Below are 18407 nucleotides of genomic sequence, written 5' to 3' on the forward strand. Positions count from 1 at the left end.
GGTGCCTCGATTTCCGAAGACGCCCGAAAGGGGCAGAGTTGGTATTGTCCGCGGAGGACGGGATCCCCGCCGTTCCGGGCCGGGGGAGGGGGTGCCGATCTAGGGGAGACCCCAAGATGGGAAACAGGCTCCTAACAAAGATGCCCCCTCCCCCCAAACTGTGCAGGCTTGGCACTGGCAGTCAGCGTCTCCCGAGACCCCTGAGGCCCGACCCCTCCTCACCCCGACTCTCTAGGAAACCGTCCTTGGGCCCTGGAGAAGTTGGGGGGACGGCGGGCTTTTATTGATGTGTTTTTAAGGCTCGCCGCGGTGCGGCCAATAAAAGGTTTATGACATCTGACCGGCAGTGAAGGTATGCGAGCTCCCAATTGCCCAGTATACGGGGAGCAGAGCAGTTTCCTCGTTGCCTGGCAACGCCGCTGATTGACGCGAAACGCAGCCAATCACCGCTCCCGCAGGTCCCCTTGAAATGTTTTTGACAAGTACAGTAGACGGGAGTGAGGCGCGTGCGTGCGCGCGTGCGCGCGCGCAGGGGGGGGGTGACCCGGCGCCTCCAAACTCGAGACTGCCTTGCTCGTCTTGGAAAGCTCTTAACTTTTTAAAGTTCACTTCCAACATCTGTTCAGAGCTGGGCCAGTAATGTGTTTGTCAGTTATTTGGAAACCTTCTGATAGCGGGCAAGAAACTCGCTTTCCTGCTGCATTTTCTCCGTTAAAAAGCAAATAAGATAACAAAACACGGCAAGTCATGTAAAAACAAAAAGAACGTGTGTGTGTGTGTGTGTGTGTGTGTGTGTGTGGAACGGAACCAATAGCAGACCTAAAAGTTGTAAGGAGGTCACTAATGAATAACTATTTGCGTATCTGGTGGAGCAGATTAAAAATGTTTGCTTAACTGCGGACTCACGTGATCCGGATTCTCTCTGTCTCCCTCTCTCTCTTTTTCCCCCCCTCTAAAATAGGAGGGAAAATGATTTGGCAAATTATGTCGTTAGAGTATAATAATGGAAAACTCCTCAGCTGTGGTTTCTGGGAACTGTTTTTTAAAATGGAACTGTGGTGATCAGCAGCTCTTGATACTGTTCCCGCGAAATGCTGGATTTATAAAGATGCAGTTAACAGTTGGAGAGCAGGGGGGATAGAAACACAAAGCAGACAAATGATTCAAGGGCACTGAAGCCACATCACCCTCTTTTCTCGACAGTGCCACTTTTCTAATAAAGCCATATTGCTGGCAATGTTTGTCTAAAACAAAAGAAAACATGGAGTATAGTGTGTTAGTTCCTTTGGGAAGCTACTGACAAATAAGCAAATTGAAAAGAAAGAGCAGCATGTTGTCATAGCAACAGTGCAATTAAATTACTTTACTGTCAGCCATGATATAATTTTCCTGTTTGGAAGCTCAGGAGACAGAAAACTTTCATCTGGAGCCGAAGTTGAATTCAGCGGCTGAGTAGTTCTTCTGCTTTGCACTCTACCGTGTGGATATTCCCGGTTATCAGAAACTTAGGGTTTTTTTTGGTGGGATCTGGGGAAACTTTGAGAGAGACAAGCCTCGCTTTGATTTGTTCATAAAACAGGTAGAAGCATTAGCAGATTGGTCTCTGTCAGAGCCCCAAACCTGAAAGCATTAGCTTATTCTAAATTGTGTCCTGGACAACATAGGTTAGTTTCCTTATTTGAAAGAAAGAAATCTTCCCTGTGGGTGAACCTGAGGTATGTGAAATGCCCTGCCTCTGTCAGACTTTGATGCCCGAGGAGGTTTTCTCTTCTTGGAGTTGGGCATCTCGTAGCAGCTCCAGAGAGCTTTCTCACGCTTCTGCCCGCAGGTTTGTCTGTCTTCTCTTTTGGAAGAGGGAGAGTGCTGCTGGCCGGCCTTTGGGTGCCTCACATTATACTTTCTAGAATCCCATTCTAGAGCTTTCCCTGCTGAAGTGGCAGTTACTTTCAGCATGGTGTCAGTGGACATTTAGAGCCTTAGAATGATCGTGTCTGCTTTTGTGTTCATTCTTTTCTTCTAGGTAGATGGCTTGATCTTCTTACTCAGGGGGAAAAAATAAAACAGACATGCTTCTTAAACCAAGCACATTGTGTGAGTGCTACTAGCGGACAGTGGGAGACCTCTTTCATTATCTTCACTGTTCTCTCTGTCTTACATTGAGTACTCGAGGGTTGAATATGCTTTGTATCTATCGGGGTCATTCTGTTGGTGGACTTGCTACGTCCTCATTTTCTTTTCTCCTCAAAAGTTGCACTCCCTGTTCTAGGTCATTGATAAAAATGGGGGTGGCCTGGAGGGGGGGTGCGGAATAGAATTCTCTAGCAATTTTTGTGGATCTGCCTTCCAGTCTTGAAGCTGCCAGTTGCTCTTTGACTTTTGTTTCCCACCAATTCGTGGCTCGTCTTCACATTCCCACTTATTCGTGTCGTGCCTGAAGTTACTCACTTTTCCATTTCTGGGGTGGGGGAGGTGGGGAGGGGGTGAGGGTAGTGCCCCAGCTATTAAATGTCCTGTTCCCCTTCAGTTCCAATCCCCCGAACTCCTGCTTAGTACTCTTTAGACTCGCCAGCTGTAATCACAATTGCAGAGTGTTGGGTCATGACTTGGGGAGAAAAGATACAATCAAACCACGACCAGACGATGCACACTGTGGTCACACTTGAATTCTGAGGCGGTTGTCATGGTTTTCATGTGGCGACAGCTCAACTTAACCTGAAACACCTGGCCTTAAACTTCTAGGCATTTTCTTTTTCGGGGGAAGGATAAACCACGAGACTGTCATAACCCAAAGTGACAGGAGTGGTGCATTGTGCTTACTCTGTAGCGTTTCTCGTGAGGCTTGAAGGAATTTTACCTGTCTCTGTAGTCACATATTTAGAGAAACTGAGGCACCAAGACATAACTGCTTTTCCCAGGGTCCCAGTGAGAGTCTGCATAAATCCGGGAGGAAGGCTTTGTAGATTTCCCATTCTTTTCATGTTGCCTGTGCATATTAAAGGTGCGGTAAATATTTCCAGTCTTGTATTTTGGAGGAGGTGCGGAGTCACTGTGCCGCAGGCGTGGCGGACGCATTTTCCTTATGGGTGCTTCTCCCTGCGGTGGAGTTGTGGGTTCGTGTTACCCAGCGTGGGAGCCGTGAGATGATGTTCCTGCAGGACCAGGGGCCCAGAGGTGGCGGGGGCGGGAGGTGGGCCCCACAGAGTTAGGAAGGCACCGACGCCTTTGTTGTGAGTGCCACCAACTCCTCTTTTCTCTGTAATGTGTTTACTAGGAGCCTTCACGTAAATGGGTCCAGTCATGCCTCCCAGTAAGAAGCCAGAAAGCTCAGGAATTAGCGTCTCCAGTGGGCTGAGTCAGTGTTACCGGGGCAGCGGTTTCTCCAAGGCCTTGCAGGAGGATGATGACCTTGACTTTTCTCTGCCTGACATCCGACTAGAAGAGGGGGCCATGGAAGATGAGGAGCTGACCAACCTGAACTGGCTTCACGAGAGCAAGAACTTACTGAAGAGCTTCGGGGAGTCGGTCCTGAGGAGCGTCAGCCCCGTCCAGGACCTGGATGACGACACGCCCCCATCCCCTGCCCACTCTGACATGCCCTACGATGCCAGGCAGAACCCCAACTGCAAGCCCCCCTACTCCTTTAGCTGTCTCATATTTATGGCCATCGAGGACTCTCCGACCAAGCGCCTGCCAGTAAAGGATATTTACAACTGGATCTTGGAACATTTTCCGTATTTTGCGAACGCACCTACTGGGTGGAAAAACTCGGTGAGACATAATTTGTCGTTGAATAAGTGTTTTAAGAAAGTGGACAAAGAGAGGAATCAGGTAAGCCTCTGTGTCTGGAACGCGAGTGTTTTCTTTTTTAAATGTGTAATTTCTCTCATGAAAAAACATTAAGGAATGTAAATTCACCGCCCCGAAGGAGTGGTTATAAATGGGCGATTTTGTTTCATTCAGTTGGTTGCGAAGAACTTCCTTTTCCTTGAGCGTGTCAGTTACAGAACGTTTTTAGCATTTGTGCCACATTGAGGGTTTCCCACTCTGGTACCCAAACAGAATCCCAGAACCGTGGTTTGCACCCCCCATGGGTTCTTAGTGTCACCCCTCAGTGTGGATGGGTCCCTTGGTGTTTAGAGTGTCAGCACAGGTCCATATTCCAAGGACGGCCACTAACCCTGCGGGACGTGCGTATACATTTGAGGAAGGGTGCCGCCCCAGGCTAGTGAAAAACGGTAGTTCTTTTCTTAATTTTTTAAAAAATGTTTTATTTGTTTCTAAGAGAGAGAGAGAGAGAGAGAGGCTGCTTGAACAAGGGAGGGTAAGAGAGAGAGGGAGACACAGAATCGGAATCAGGCTCCAGGCTCTGAGCTGTCAGCACAGAGCCTGACACGGGGCTCGAACCCATGAACCGTGAGATCATGACCTGAGCTGAAGTCGGACTCTCAGCCGGCCCAGGCGCCCCTCTTCTTTTCTTAATATTAACTTGGGGGAGAGGCAGCCTCCAGGATTCTGGAATAAATGGACAGTAATGGACTTTGGGAGGTGACCAAACAATACACTCCCGGGCTCGACAGACAAAGACACGAATTGCCCAGACGGTTCTCATAAAATCAGGCGAACACATAAGTGTCTGGCAACTTGTAGACACCCCGAGTATGAAAAGTCAGGGTAAGGTCCCCATTAGAGATGGGCTTCATTCAGCAGGATTGAATTCTGACTGTAAAGCCTCAGCCCAAGTTCCCTGGCCCTGCTAAAGCGAGACTGGGGACGATAATTTGCTTTTCCTTTCCTGTAAGGACTATAACTGTGGATACAGTAGCAATGGGACTGACCATTAGGGCTGGACCACAACACTGTGATCTGACTTCTGAGTCCTAGAAAGTAACGCGGCCGCACCGGAAACATAAGCAGAGAAACATTTTCCCGACGGAGCTCTCGCATTATTACTGTTTTTCAGCTTGGTTTCTCGTGGTAGGAACATTGCCCCGTGCAGCTGCCAGTCTGCTTTCCACCCTTTTTGAAGCTCAAGCTCAGGACCCCCTGTCGTGCGGGGTCGCTGGCTGTGCAGCGTTGGGACCTTTCTTTCTCTCCAGAAACATGTTCCTGTTTCCAGTAGGATCTTGGTCCTGAGAAAACTCTGCTTGTTTGGGGCTTGGAAGTGGCAAAGCCCAGTTCTCCTTGCTGCAGCTGGACACTTGTATCTGCACATGCTGTTCACGTGGAGTTTATGCTCAAGATGGGGAGCGGGCATGCGTGGAAGGGGGTTGCCTGGGAACACCAGGAAAGATGCCCACACTCAGGAGCCTTTGACCTGTGACCTTTGACCCTGGTGCAGGGGCTGCCTGGGTCTGGTGTGCAAATGCGGGTATTCCCCAGGTCCTTAATTTTACAGAACTGTCACGATTGTGGGGCGCTGCTCTTATCCCCGGGGCGTCCACTGCTCTCCTGCCTCCCCTCCACGTCTCACAACGGGCATTTGGAGACAGGCCTCAGGACTTGGCCTTGCTGACTGCCCTGCCCCCATTCTCTGAACCAAAAAAAAATTCCCTCCACCCCTGTAAAGAACCATGTCTGTGGTACTAATAGTTTCCATATAGGTGAGTCCTCGTGGTTAGGAGGAGAAAATCTTAGAAAGCGATTCCAGGATTAGCATATAGAGAAGGAAGTGCTGATCAGGTCCCCCAAAGCCACACGTCCCCGCCAAAGCCACGGACGGGCTTTCAGGGCGGTGTGAGCCTAGTGTGTGTGCTACTGCATGACTGCCTCTGTGTCCGCCTTAACAAGCCAGATCACATACAAGCCATGTAGCCAGTGTCCGCTCTGAAATGTTAAACAGGAGCAACTCCAGAGGATGCAGGGGGACTGGGGAGGATTATTCATCAGCCCTCCGAGCGACAGGTGTGTCGGACGGGGGCCTGTGCACCCCCCACCCCCAGCCCTGCTTTGGGAGTCGGGGTTTCCAGGGGTGGCAGTTGTCCTTCTGAACAGACCAAGAGACCACCTGCTAGAAGGGAACCGTTCTAAGGTCACTCGTGAAATGTTGAGTTCTGGCTTCTTACCCACGCTGACCTGCATGGACGACTTTCTGATCACAGGCCCGGCAGTTTTGTGGCTGGGAGTCTGTTCCTATCATTTGTGATTTTTGTGAGAATAAAGCTGAGAGTGTGAGTTTTCCCCTTCTCTCCTCATTCCTTGGGCCACCCTCGGGCCAGCTGGTGCCTGCTTTCAAAGGCAGATTCCCGGGGACTCCCAGACACTGGAGGGCACTGGCACTGGCTCACCCACTTGGGGTTTTCTCCTGTGGCAAGCTGAGTAAATGAGAAGGCATTCTCCTTGACAACGTTGCCCAGCGAAAGCCCCTTTGGCTGTATAGGTAAACTTGTTTTTTCCCCAGGGGACTTTACTTACTGGTAGCTCCCACACTGAGGTTGGGCCGTAACACAGGGACCAAGCGCACCTGAATGTTGGGGAGAAATACATTCGTTGAAGGGGAGAATGGAAGGCTTGTAAGTGGTATTCGCGGTTTTTCCTTTTAAAAGTGCGGCACCCAGTTTTCAGCTTGACGCGACTGTGAGAATGCAGAATGCTGTGTGATCCTTGTCCCCGAGGGGTTTGGAGTCGGTCCCTTGCAGGGCAACTGCTGGCTGGGATGTTGGAGAGGGAACTTACAAGATTGCATCAGACTCACTGGTGGCACTTAGAAGCGATGAACATTTTTTGGCTCGTCCCTGGGCATTCTGATTCAGTAGGTTTGAGGTGGGCTGGGCACAACTGGTGGTTCTGATAAGCTCCATGGGTGTTTCTGACTTGCAGCCAGATTTGAGACTCCCTGAACTAGATGCCCTTTTGGGTTCTTTCCAAAGCTGAGATTTCATCAGGAACATCTCATGAATGAGTAAGTCGGAGAGAATAGACTGTTTTGCTTCTGTTTCCTCTCTCTCTTTTTTACGTTTTATCTCTTACAGGACTTAAAAAGATATGTAAGGGCTTGAAAAAAGGGCTACAAAAGGTAAAACTTTATTTTTAATCTTTAATCATGAAGAATTTCAAATATACATGTAGAGAGAGCAGTGTGAATGAATCCATATCACCCGCATTGCCCATAACCAGGTTGAGTGGTTAGCAAGGGTTTGTCGCCCTTCATTCATTGTTTTGTTTTGTTTTGTTGCTCAAGTCTTTTGAAGCAGATCCTAAATCTCATGTTGTTTTATCCCAACATACTTAGATGTGTGTAAGAACAGTCGCCAGATTCTTCCATAACTTCTATCGCCAGCGTCGCCCCGAACAAAATGCACACTTCCTTGGACCTAATACCAGGTCCGAATCCAGAGATCCTTGAGGGTTTACAGAATACTCATTTGAATTAGGATCCAAATGTGGTTTATGCAGTGCAAGTGGCTGTTTTCATCCACCACAGCCCTGCGCCTCCCCACTTTCTGAGGTCTGTCCTTGTAAAGGAGACCATCCGTTGGGTGGTGAGGTAGAGTGCCCCATATTCTGTCAGCTTCACATGGATTGCATTTAGCATATTCTTCTGTCCCTCTGTATTTTCTGTGAAATGGAAGGTGAGTGCTCAAGGCTGGAGCATGTTCCGGATTTCTATCCCCTAAGAATACTTTACGGACAGCTCTTGTGTGTTCTCCCATCAAGAGAGCTGGTCGACCCCTCCTGAGGATGCCGAACTTCAACTGTGGGTTCACATGGGATCGGCTGTTACCGCCTCTGCAAAGTTTCCCATCAGCTTTTCATCTTAAGGGTTTCATCTATGGATGACCTTTGTCCCAGTCAGTCGAGGTAGAGTTTCAGAGTCTGAGATTCAGTGTTATACCCCCTAAATACAGATCTTAGTTAGTACTATGAGATTAGCAAGTGCTGATCTCTCAGGCTACTTGCAAAGGAGAAGTAAAGTGGAGTTCTTTTTTATAGATGGGGGATTATAGTGGTTCAGGTATGTGCGTTTCTATTTCTGTGCTTTTTCTTTACTCTCTTCTTACCAACTTACCAAGAAAAATTGTGGTCACAAGAGGGTTTATGAAGGAAACCCTGTACAAAGGTTTGTTTATTCTATGGAAGGCTGAGTGCTTCAGTTTTCATTTTTTTGTTTAGTAATCTCTGTGTGCACCTTGGGGCTCAAACCCACGACCCTGAATCACATGTTCTTTTGACTAAGCCAGCCAGGTGCCCTGGATTGAATGCTTTAAGTACAGTTTTAACTTATTAATATGGGGAATTTCTCTTGGTTTAAAGAGGAGTGGCTTAGAAGCCACAATACCTGGTCCTACTTTTGGTGCTGGTCATGGTAGCTGTCTTGGGCCTCAGCTCTCTGATATGTTGGAACAGGAATTTGTAGTTGCTGGGGCTCTTAATTTGGGGTGTTCAGATGTCCGAGGCTCTGCAGACAGCCTGAAATTATTGACAACATGTCCTGTGACTGTGCATATCACATTTTTCCTTGAGGATCCCAAGCTTTTCTTTCCTTTTTAGATTTTTTTTAAATGCTTATTTTATTTGTTTAAAAAGCAGTTACTTTATTTATTTTGAGAGTGAGAGAGAACACAGGTGGGGAGGGACAGAGAGAGAGGGAGAGAGAGAGAATCCCAAGCAGACTCCACACTGTTAGTGTAGAGCCCGATGTGGGGCTTGGACCCATGAACTATGAGACGATGACCTGAGCCGAAATCAAGAATTGGATGCTTAACCAACTGAGCCGCCCAGGTGCCCCACTTATTTTATTTATTTAGAGAGAGAGAGCGCAGGACAGGAGCAGAGAGAGAGGGAGAGAGAGAATAAGCTCCACACTCTCAGCACAGAACCCAGTGCGGGGCTCGAGCTCAAGAACGGTAAGATCATGACCTGAGCTGAAATTAAGAGTCAGACACTTCACTGACTGAGCCACCCAGGTGCCCCTAGTTTTTAGATTCTCTAGTGAAAGCTCTGACTAAGGAAAAGTGAAGAACCGCCTATATTTTTTAGCAACAGTAACAGATGTAATATGGAAAGACCTTTGAACTTTCCGCATGCAACTTCCTAACTACGGTCCTGTGAAGTAGGTCCTAGTTTTCTTCTTAACATAGGTGATGAGTTAAGCTCTGAGTGCCTAAGGAACTTGCTGGAGGTCGCATAGCTGGTAAGGAGCAGAACAGGAATTCACCCTAATTCCCTCCAGTTTTGAGGGTCCTTATGTTTAAATTAACCTGGGTGCTTGATTAAACCTTCTCAGTTGACAGTCTATTCTAGATGAGCTCTACGTGCTTCCTCAAAATATTCTATGAACATGAGTTATAGGGACCTCAAGTAACCCCAGGAAACCGAGAATTTACTTCGGAGCTACTGGATAGAGAAAGGTAAAAGTCATCTTTTTGTGCTGTTGAGATGGGGCCAAATTCTGTCTTTGTCAGCAAATGGGAAGATGGGGCACGAAGCCTCCCACTACCCTCTGAGCTGCCTCTCTGCAGGGTCTGCCCTGGGTCCCTTCTACCGGTCTGGCCCAAGTTCAGAGTCCCCTCAATGCATAGATACTGTTTATATAAGCTCTCTCTCTGATTCCCAGCCAGCCCCCTTGATGCTTTGCTTTTCCATCCTGGTGAATGAAATTCCTTTCCTTTCTTTCTTTTTTTTTTTGAAGTTTATTTTCGAGAGACAGAGTGAGTGGGGGAGGGGCAGAGAGAGAGGGAGACAGAATCTGAAAGAGGCTTTAGGCGCTGAGCTGTCAGCATAGACCTGACGTGACGCTCAAACCCACAAACCCCAAGATCATGACCTGAGCCGAAGCCGGACGCTTAACCGACTGAGCCACCCAGGCGCCCCTCAGCAACCTTTTTAAAGTGTCTGTTATGACCAGTACCTTCCCTGCTTAACTACACCAAGTGCCGAAAGGGTACGGTGTTGAATGGGTTGTGGCTATGGCCCCGGCCGGTGGTCCAGTGGGCCCCACCTGCAGAATTTCCTTCCAGCTTCCAGAACTCATCAGAGGAAGCATGCTCGCCTTCATTTACTTGTTTCCTATTTCTCACTTTATTCTTTCCTGGCTTTTCTGTTTCATAGTTACACTGCTTTTTCAGTCCCCACCGTGACTCCTGTTATTGACCTTGATAAAGACCTCTATAAGTCTTCTGGAAAGCTTGGTTTTCTGGACTCGAGGGCCCCCATTGGTGTATCCGTCCAGTAGCTCTCCCCATGAACTGTTCAAACAAAACTGTTACGTTCTCCTTGGCAGGGCTTTGTGGTGCCTGGTAGACTATGGGCTACTTCTTCATTGATGTCCTGCCTGGATATGCAACCAGCAAGAAATTGCTCTCAGAACCTCCCCTATTGAGCCGAAGAGCTTTGGGATTTCCCTTTGAAATCACTGTAGCTGCAGGATAATTCTCCGCAGTAAATAATATGGGAAGTTGGCACACTGACCTCCTATTTGAAAGTCATGGGTTTTGCGTCTTTCACAAATAGTGGTGGGTTGTTTGGAATAATCCATGCTCTCTCACCAAGCCCTTCATCATCTTAATGCTCTTAAGCTTTGGCAAGATGATGGCAGCTCTTAGATTTGCTAGAAAATTCCACCATCTTCTCGGTGGACATTTTTGCACTTGAAACAGATGATTATATATTTTTAAAAGGCTAGTGTAATGTTTGTTTTGATGATACTGTAATTTGTTAGGCAGGTCTTCTGTTTCCAGATTTTGGTTTCATGGTCCCCTTAAAGGGTCTTATTCCTGTTCCCTAGTCTTGGCACTTTTGACTTATTTGTTGCTTGTCTCAATGAATACTTCTTACTAGCCCTGTGAGGATTTATCTTTTGGCCACATTCGGTTCAACCCTGGCCTGAAGTTACCATCAGAATTTACCAGGTTGTTCCTGTGGAATGCCTCCATATTTGTAGGCCATCAGTAACTCTTTACCTGCGATTTCAGGGACACCAATAGGTCTTTGCTTATTAGTTAGACTATTCTGTAGAATTATTTGGTAACGTGAAAAGTTAAGTTAAAAAGTGAGATATGGGGGCTCCTGGGTGGCTCAGTCAGTCAAGCAACTGACTTAGGCTCAGCTCGCTCACGATCTCGCGGTTCGTGGGTTGGAGTCCCGCATCGTGCTCTGTGCTGACAGCTCAGAGCCTGGAGCCTGCTTCTGATTCTGTCTCTCTCTCTGCCCCCCCGCCCCCGCTCATGCACTCCCTCGCTCTCTCAAAAATAAATAAACATAAAAAAAAAGTGAGATTTGGTTCTTGCTCCCTAGGAGCTTACATTGCAGGGGCACAAGAGACATAAAAAAATAAAGAATAAACCACCATGAGTTTGGGAAGCGCGTCAGATCCATAAACGGTAGGTGTCATTTGAGGTCAGAGAAGCTTCTCTTCCCCAAATGGGGCACTTGGAGCTGAGAAAAAGCTAGCAGTGGGCAAGTTTTGGATACTCCTTATGAGGGAAGTACTTGAATAAATTCACAAAACATTCTTCTGCTGTGGGAATGAGCATGTGACCAAGAATGGATTAGTTCGGATGAGGTTGGACTCTTCTAGAAAATCCAAACAATAGTGAGTTAAACAAGCTAGGAGTGGATCGTTCTGTCACATAAAATAAATCTTGAGGAGTTGGACAGAGACCCACATTCCGTCTGTCTTTCTGCTCTACTGTTCTTAGTGCAGTACTGGTTTCTATTCCCAGAGCCTTCCAGGGTCCAAGATGGCATCAGCTGGCATCTTCTCCATTAGGAAGTAGGAAGTGGGGGTGTGTATGTGCAAGGAAGGACCTAAGGGGGTCCTGTTAAGTTTGCAGTTTTAAGGAGCTTTTTCAGAAATCCCACAATCTGTTTTCATCGTATCTCATTGGCTATACTGTGGTCACATGGCTGCAAGGAAGGGTAGGAAAGGTCGTCTTTTTGCTGGGCCCACTGCAATCCCAAGTAAAAACGTTGGTTTTGTTACTAAGCAAGCATGGGGTTTTCTGTCACAGAGGTCTAGAGGAGATGAATGTTTTTGGACCCAGGGGATGTGTTGGAACAGTCAGAGAAAAGGAGGGAGAGAGATGGGTGGTCAGGGAGGTCATGTAAATAAGAGCGAGGGGTTGGTGGGGGAGCTAGGACTGGAAGGGGAAAGCTGAATTGTCCCGCTAACTTAACGGAAGCAGAGACGCCGACCCATTTTTTAAACCTTGCAGTTAACCAAGGTTTTGCTTCAAGATATTCTGGTTAAATTGCATTTAATATTTTCCAAAGCGGTAGCGTGATAGAGGTGAAGATGGAGTGTGTGCCGAGTATGATAAGAAGAAAAGCAGGGAAAATGTATGGTTGAAGATAGAGAGTAGCGTAAAGTTGTTTTTTTTTAAATAAGAACTTGCTAGTTTGCTCTGCGAGGTTGTAGACCATTCCAGGAACGGAATGAAGTCTTTGATGTGTGTGCGCCCGCGTGCACTTGGGCTTGTGAACTCAGCGGGAGACCAGTAAATACCGGCCTGGAGACCAGTAAATACCGGCCTGGAGATTGTGCCGCCTCTCGGTCACCCTTCCGTCTCTTCCTCCTGCCCCCACCGGATAGGTGGGCACCTGCTCTGTGCCCGGTGGGCTCACGGGCAGCGTTGCCTTGCATTTATCAGAGCTCTGTGAAGTGCCTCGCGCAGGCTGTCTCTGCTCCTCAAGGGACAGGACCGATAAGTGATTTAACTAATGCCATTAGACAGAAAACAGTCAGCTAGCAGAGCGTTTGTACACTCTGTTTTTGGGAAAAAAGGCCAAGTCACGTGAGCACCACTCTAATCGTGGCTGGAGTGGGGAGGGTTGGTGGGGGGGAGCCCAGGGTCTCCTGAAATCAGAGCGCAGCAATGTGGCACGGAGCCGGGCTGCACAGTCACACCAAGTTCTCTCAGAGTACTTCACGGAATGCCGAATTCTTTCCAGAGTCTTCTGCAGATGCAAGTCATGTAAAGTGAGAACCTGTGTTCATAGCCATGATTCTAAGACCCGGCAGAAGCGTTAGTTTGCAAACTAAAAACTAAACTCTGCATTTACAAAAAAAGTAGCTCGGTCATTTTAGAAGCGTTTATCATTCATGCCACACATATATGTGGAGCGAGAGGCACAGTTTTGTGTGCTGAGGATATCATGGTGACCTGCGATAGTTATTAGCTGGCTATTCCAGACTCTCCACAGGATAGGGAGAAGGGGAGAAGAGATCTATACATAGACACATAGATAATATATCAGATAGTTATAAACACAATGAAGAAAATAAAACAGGATATAATGTATTGGACAGAGGTGGGGAGGAGGGTGGGAAGTTTCCTGGAGGTGCTGACGGGGCCATGTCTTAAATGGCAAGAGGGATGCAGCCGTGCAAAGACTGGAACAGAGAGAGCAGCAAATGCAAAGGCCCTGAGGTGGCAACAGTTTGAACTGTCCAGGGAACAGAAGGAAGGCCAATAGAAAGCATATTAAAGAGGGAGAAGGAGATGTCTTATTTTATGTATTTTAAACGTTTGTTTATTTATTTTGAGAGAGAGAGAGTGGGAGTGTACATAAGCAAGTGCTGGGTGGGGAGGGGCAGAGAGAGAGGAGAGGGAGAGAGAATCCCAAGCAGGCTCCCTGCCGCTGCCCATGAGGAGCCCCACACAGGGCTGGGTCAGTCTCATGAACCCTAAGATCATGACCTGAGGTGAAATCAAGAGTCGGATGCTCAACCAACTGAGCCACCCAGGCGCCCCAAGAATGACATGTTTTAAAGAGACATCTGGGAGAAGCATCTGTCTGGGGTTTGTTCCCATGGTACAGGTTACAGATGACAGAAGCGATGCTGGCTGAGACCAGGATTGGGGATTGCAGATGAAGGCTTGTGGGCAAATGAGGCTTGGGAAGTGGGAGAGAGGTTGAAGCAAAAATTCTGTTTTGACCATGTTAAATTGGAGGTGGCTTCTGAACATCTAAGAGGAGCTATCAGGTTGGGGGTTTGCTATATGGATTTCAAGCTTAATAGAGAAGTCAGAGCGGAGGTATAAATCTGGGACACTTTAGCGCTTAGTTGGTGGAAACTAAAGCGGATTTCTGGATTACCTCTCCATCAAAAAGGAGGAAAAAAATCAAACCTCCTATTTCAGTTCTTATTGAAAATTATATTTCCATTACAGTTTGACCGGCGAATTCATTTTAGGGTATATTCAGCATGGTGAATAAAAACAAAAGAGGTTTATACGTAGAGGGAGAAATTCAGAATCATCTCAGAAATAACTTACCTGTAGTTACCGTAGTTCCTGCCCTTCGTTTTGCAGGCAGGAAACAAACCTTTGCTTTTTGTGATGAGGCTGTAATTTCTAAATGTGCTCGGGGCCGGTGGCATCTCCGATATGATGAGAGAAATGCACGGTAGTAAACATCCCATTTAGCAAAGCCCCCTAGCCCATGACTTTTCTGAGATCCCTGCCATCTGGTCCCTGGCTGGAGAGAGGGATTTTTCTTGTATATGTGTTTCCATAGCAACGAGTTTGCCGTTGATATGGAAAGTAAGCAGTTGCCGTAGCAACAGAGTTGCTGATGTGGTGTCTTCCCCGCTTTCAGGGAACGGATAAGCTGACCAGACTAGTTGAGATGCATCGTGTAAGGCAACGCAATGTAAGGCTGCACACGCTGGCCCTGTCAGTGTTAAGATCAGGTCTGCTGTAAAAGAGATCTCGGTCCCTCCTTCTTCCAGAAGGAAGGCTCACTGAGGTAATAAATCAGACAAAAGTAGCTGCTGTCGGTTGAAATAGATTATAAGAGGGATTTCCCAGTGGATTGTGTTTAGTTTCTCTTAAAGGAGAATGTTGTAGTCAGGGCACATTTGGTCTCGAGGGAAAGCAAGCCACCCAGGTTGGCATAAGTAAAAGAGTGCTTGTCCCAAAGATATAATAATCAGTCCCACGGGCTGGCGGCGAGGAGCCAGCAGAGTGCATCTTGGGTCGGTGGTGATCGGAACGGGTCTGCGGGTCCCTCCGCGGCCACCAGGGATGCTCATCCTGCCTTTCTCTGCGCATGGGTCCTGTCTCTTCTTGGCAGTCTGGCTTCCTGTGTGGCTGTTGGTTTCTTTACACCGTTGGCGGGCTTGTGATGGAATTTTGGCGCCAACCCCCTCACGGTGATGGCCCCGGTTCCTGGCGACATCAGCGACACCATTTCTTTTTCTTTCTTTCTTTCTTTTTTTTATTTTTTAAAATGTTTTTTGAGAGAGAGAGAGAGTGTGTGTGTGTGAGCAGGGGAGGGTCAGAGAGAGAGGGAGATACGGAATCTTAAACAAGCTCCAGGCTCTGAGCTAGCTGTGAGCACAGGGCCCGACGTGGGGCTCGAACCCACGAACCGTGAGATCATGACCTGAGCCGAAGCCGGATAAGACTGAGCAACCCAGGTGCCTAAGTGCCACCATTTCTGTGCAGTGTCTGTCATCGTTCCAGACACACAGGTTGGGGACTTCCTGGGTTCGATGATTAGCTCTGGTCAAAACCAGGGCAGTGTCCTCTGGCTCCAGGTAGCAGCTGGGACATCCCTTCCTTCATCCGGCCTGGGCTGGGGCTTGAGACATGCCTGCAATGAGACATTTTCTTGGGAGGCCTTTGGTATTTCAATGATGAAAATAAAAATGGTGAGGAACTTTTGACTCTTTTGTACTTTCTGCTTCCCTTTGTGTCCCCCAGGACACCTCTCACAGGTGATGGAAGCTAACACAGCAGAGGCCTCTGGGACTGTGCCAAGGCTCACTTCTGCCCCTTCATCATTTCTGTAATGACTTCATCTTCCTTACATTTTGTTTCCATAGATTTGGGGCTGGCATTTCCCGAACTAGCAAAGTTTTTCTTTGGTAGCTACTTCTTCCTTCCAGCTGCCCTCAAATTGCCTGTAATCACAGGGTTGAGTGATTACCCAAAATTATGAACTCTAGCCCCCTGTTCCAGACAGGAATAAATGTCATCTCCAACACAAGTTGTCCTGATTTTCAAGATTGAGAGATGGGATAATGGTCCCTGTTAACCAGCCCATGCCATCACATTGTGATTTTCAACATGGGGAAAAAATGTAATTGTTCTGTGCCAGGGACGGGCATAGAAATACAAAGAGACTACCAGACTTCGGTGATGTGGACTGGGCAAAGATAAAAAGAGACTAGGAAGGCTAAAAGTGGCATTTGCCAGTTGCCGAGGGATTGACCAATGGCCAAGATGACATGGTTTGGAATCCCAAAGGAGAAAAAGATCGCTAACAGTTAGCAGAACCACGGTGGGGGACCTGGAGAGGGCACAGCATTTCATTAGCTGGACCCTTGAGGATGGTCAGGGCAGGGGCTGAGGGCAGGGCGAGAAGTCATGAGTCCCCACGTCATGAACTTATGCCCATGGGGTGGGGGGGTGGGGTGGGAATGCGTATGAGGGAGACCGTGTGAAAATGGGACCTGATGTTTTCACAGGGCTTATGGGGGGCTGTTTGGAGTTGCAGGAGGCATATGTATCTATGATCTTCTAACTTTCCAGCAACTGCAAGCGGATGTGATGTTCTTTTAACAGGCAGGGAAACCGGCTCGGAGATTCAGTGGCTTGCTAAGGTGACACGGCCAGATGTTGAACGGAGATATGGGACTTCTTGCTTCTCCCACAGTTGGCTGAAGCAGAGGGCTCCTGGCGGACACACAGGGACATAGGTTTGGGAAGGTAGTTTGAGCTGGGTCCTGGGGTTCTTGAGGGCCACGCCCAGGAGTCTAGACTGTGCTCCAAAGGCGATGGGGGCCCTTGGACATTTCTGAGCCCAGGTGCCCCGTGTACAGAGGTGCAAAGCAGGGGGCGAGTGCTTCCTGCTTATACCTTGGAGGTTTGTGCTGCAGCCCTGTTCTGTCCACGCAAAAGGCCACAGGGGTCACGGGAATGATTTTCTGTAGATTGAACTAAAGGTGGACCGGGTTTTTACACAAACAGAAAAAACCCGGTCTGCAACTTCTTTTTCATTTAAGTGTTTTGCATTTATTATTATTTAATGGAACTTGTTTTCATTGACCGTTGCCTTTATTTGTTGGTACCACCATTTCTATTAATGTCTTGACCATTCTGGAATCCGTCCAGTTTATAGAGGGGTGGAATGAGTGACCCACTCGCTCAGCACTGCCCTGTGGATTTGGTCAGTTTCTAATGTTGGAGTAGATTTTCCCCTCTTGCTATTTGAGACGTTAATGTCTTTTCCCTTTCTTTAAAAAAAAAATTTTTTTTTAATGTTTTATTTATTTCTGAGAGAGACAGCGTGAGCAGGTAAGAGTCCGAGAGAGAGGGAGACACAATCTGCAACAGGCTCCAGGCTCTGAGCTGGCTGTCAGAACAGAGCCTGACGTGGGGCTCAAACCCACGAACTGTGAGATCATGACCTGAGCCAAAGTCGGACACTTAACTGACTGAGCCACCCAGGCGCCCTTGTCTTTTCCCTTTCGACAGTATAGGTAAACACAGTAACATTAATCTTTTATTTCTGTAGGGGAAAAAAAAGGCCGGGTAGGTGATTTTATTCACTGAACACTGAACCACATTGAGTTTTTGGAATGTGGAGGACCTTGCGTTAGGTGCTGTGAGGGTGGGGAACAGAGAGATGCAAGACTGGGTCCTTGGGGGACACCTGGGGGTGTCCCCGAAGCTTCCCTGTTCTTGAATCTCATGCCCAGTCAGTTACAAAGATCTCTTGATTATGCCTCCTAGATGTCTCTCTGGCTGTGCCATTCTCCCCTGTCTCCTCTGCCGCTGACCTTCATCCTTGGCTGGATGGTACAGGGGCCTCCTGACTCTTCCTCCTTCAACTTCCTGTCTCCCCTCAAGTCTGTCTGATAACTGCTGCCAGAGACTTCAGTACGTAAATGAATTCTATCATAGCCCTTTGAGTGGTTTGTCTCAGAGTGTGGCTCTGACGACCAGCTTTAATATGATCTAGAATGTTTATTAGAAATGCAGATTTCTGGGGATTCCCCAGGTGGCTCAGTCGGTTGAGGTCATGGTCTCACTGCTTGTGGGTTCGAGCCCCCCGCCGGGCTCTGTACTGACAGCTCAGAGCCTGGAGCCTGCTTTGGATTCTGTGTCTGTTTCTCTCCCCCCTCTCGGGCTCTGTCTCTCTCTTTTCTGGACCTTAGCCTGAATTTATTGAGACTTGGAACTGCTGCCTGGGAATCTGCATTTAAGCAAGCTCCCAAAATGATTCTTTTTTACACCAAAATTTGAGAAACAACGTTTAGAGGACCCAGTTCAAACCTTTCAGCAGGGTTTAGAAGGTCTGCCTTTCTAATCCTTCTTTTTGTGGGAGATTTCAGTACCGTGTCATACTGGACTCAGCGTACAATGCAGCTATGGGAGTCAGCACATCATGTGTACCATTAACATGAACCCATCTTGTTTCATCCTTCCTCTGCTTGCCCTTTCCTGCTGTCCTCGCTG

The 18407-nt window shown here is 47.9% G+C and overlaps 1 protein-coding gene and 1 long non-coding RNA gene across 4 annotated transcripts in view; one reads left to right on the plus strand and one right to left on the minus strand.

The window, feature by feature from the left end:
* Positions 1-14410, minus strand: part of LOC144245476 (uncharacterized) — a 22280-nt gene extending 7870 nt beyond the window's left edge. The window contains exon 1 of the long non-coding RNA XR_013339263.1: positions 14217-14410. This is a non-coding gene — a long non-coding RNA (uncharacterized LOC144245476). The remainder of the gene's footprint in view (positions 1-14216) is intronic.
* FOXN3 (forkhead box N3) overlaps positions 1-18407 on the plus strand; it is a 235549-nt gene that overhangs the window by 11880 nt on the left and 205262 nt on the right. For all 3 annotated transcript variants that reach the window (XM_077780862.1, XM_077780863.1, XM_077780864.1), the window contains exon 2: positions 3272-3828. In XM_077780862.1, the coding sequence (XP_077636988.1) occupies positions 3286-3828 (543 nt within the window). In that variant the 5' untranslated portion in view covers positions 3272-3285. The remainder of the gene's footprint in view (positions 1-3271; positions 3829-18407) is intronic.

Source organism: Crocuta crocuta, unplaced genomic scaffold, assembly GCF_008692635.1.
Source record: "Crocuta crocuta isolate KB4526 unplaced genomic scaffold, BGI_CrCroc_1.0 scaffold299, whole genome shotgun sequence".
NCBI lineage: Eukaryota > Metazoa > Chordata > Mammalia > Carnivora > Hyaenidae > Crocuta > Crocuta crocuta.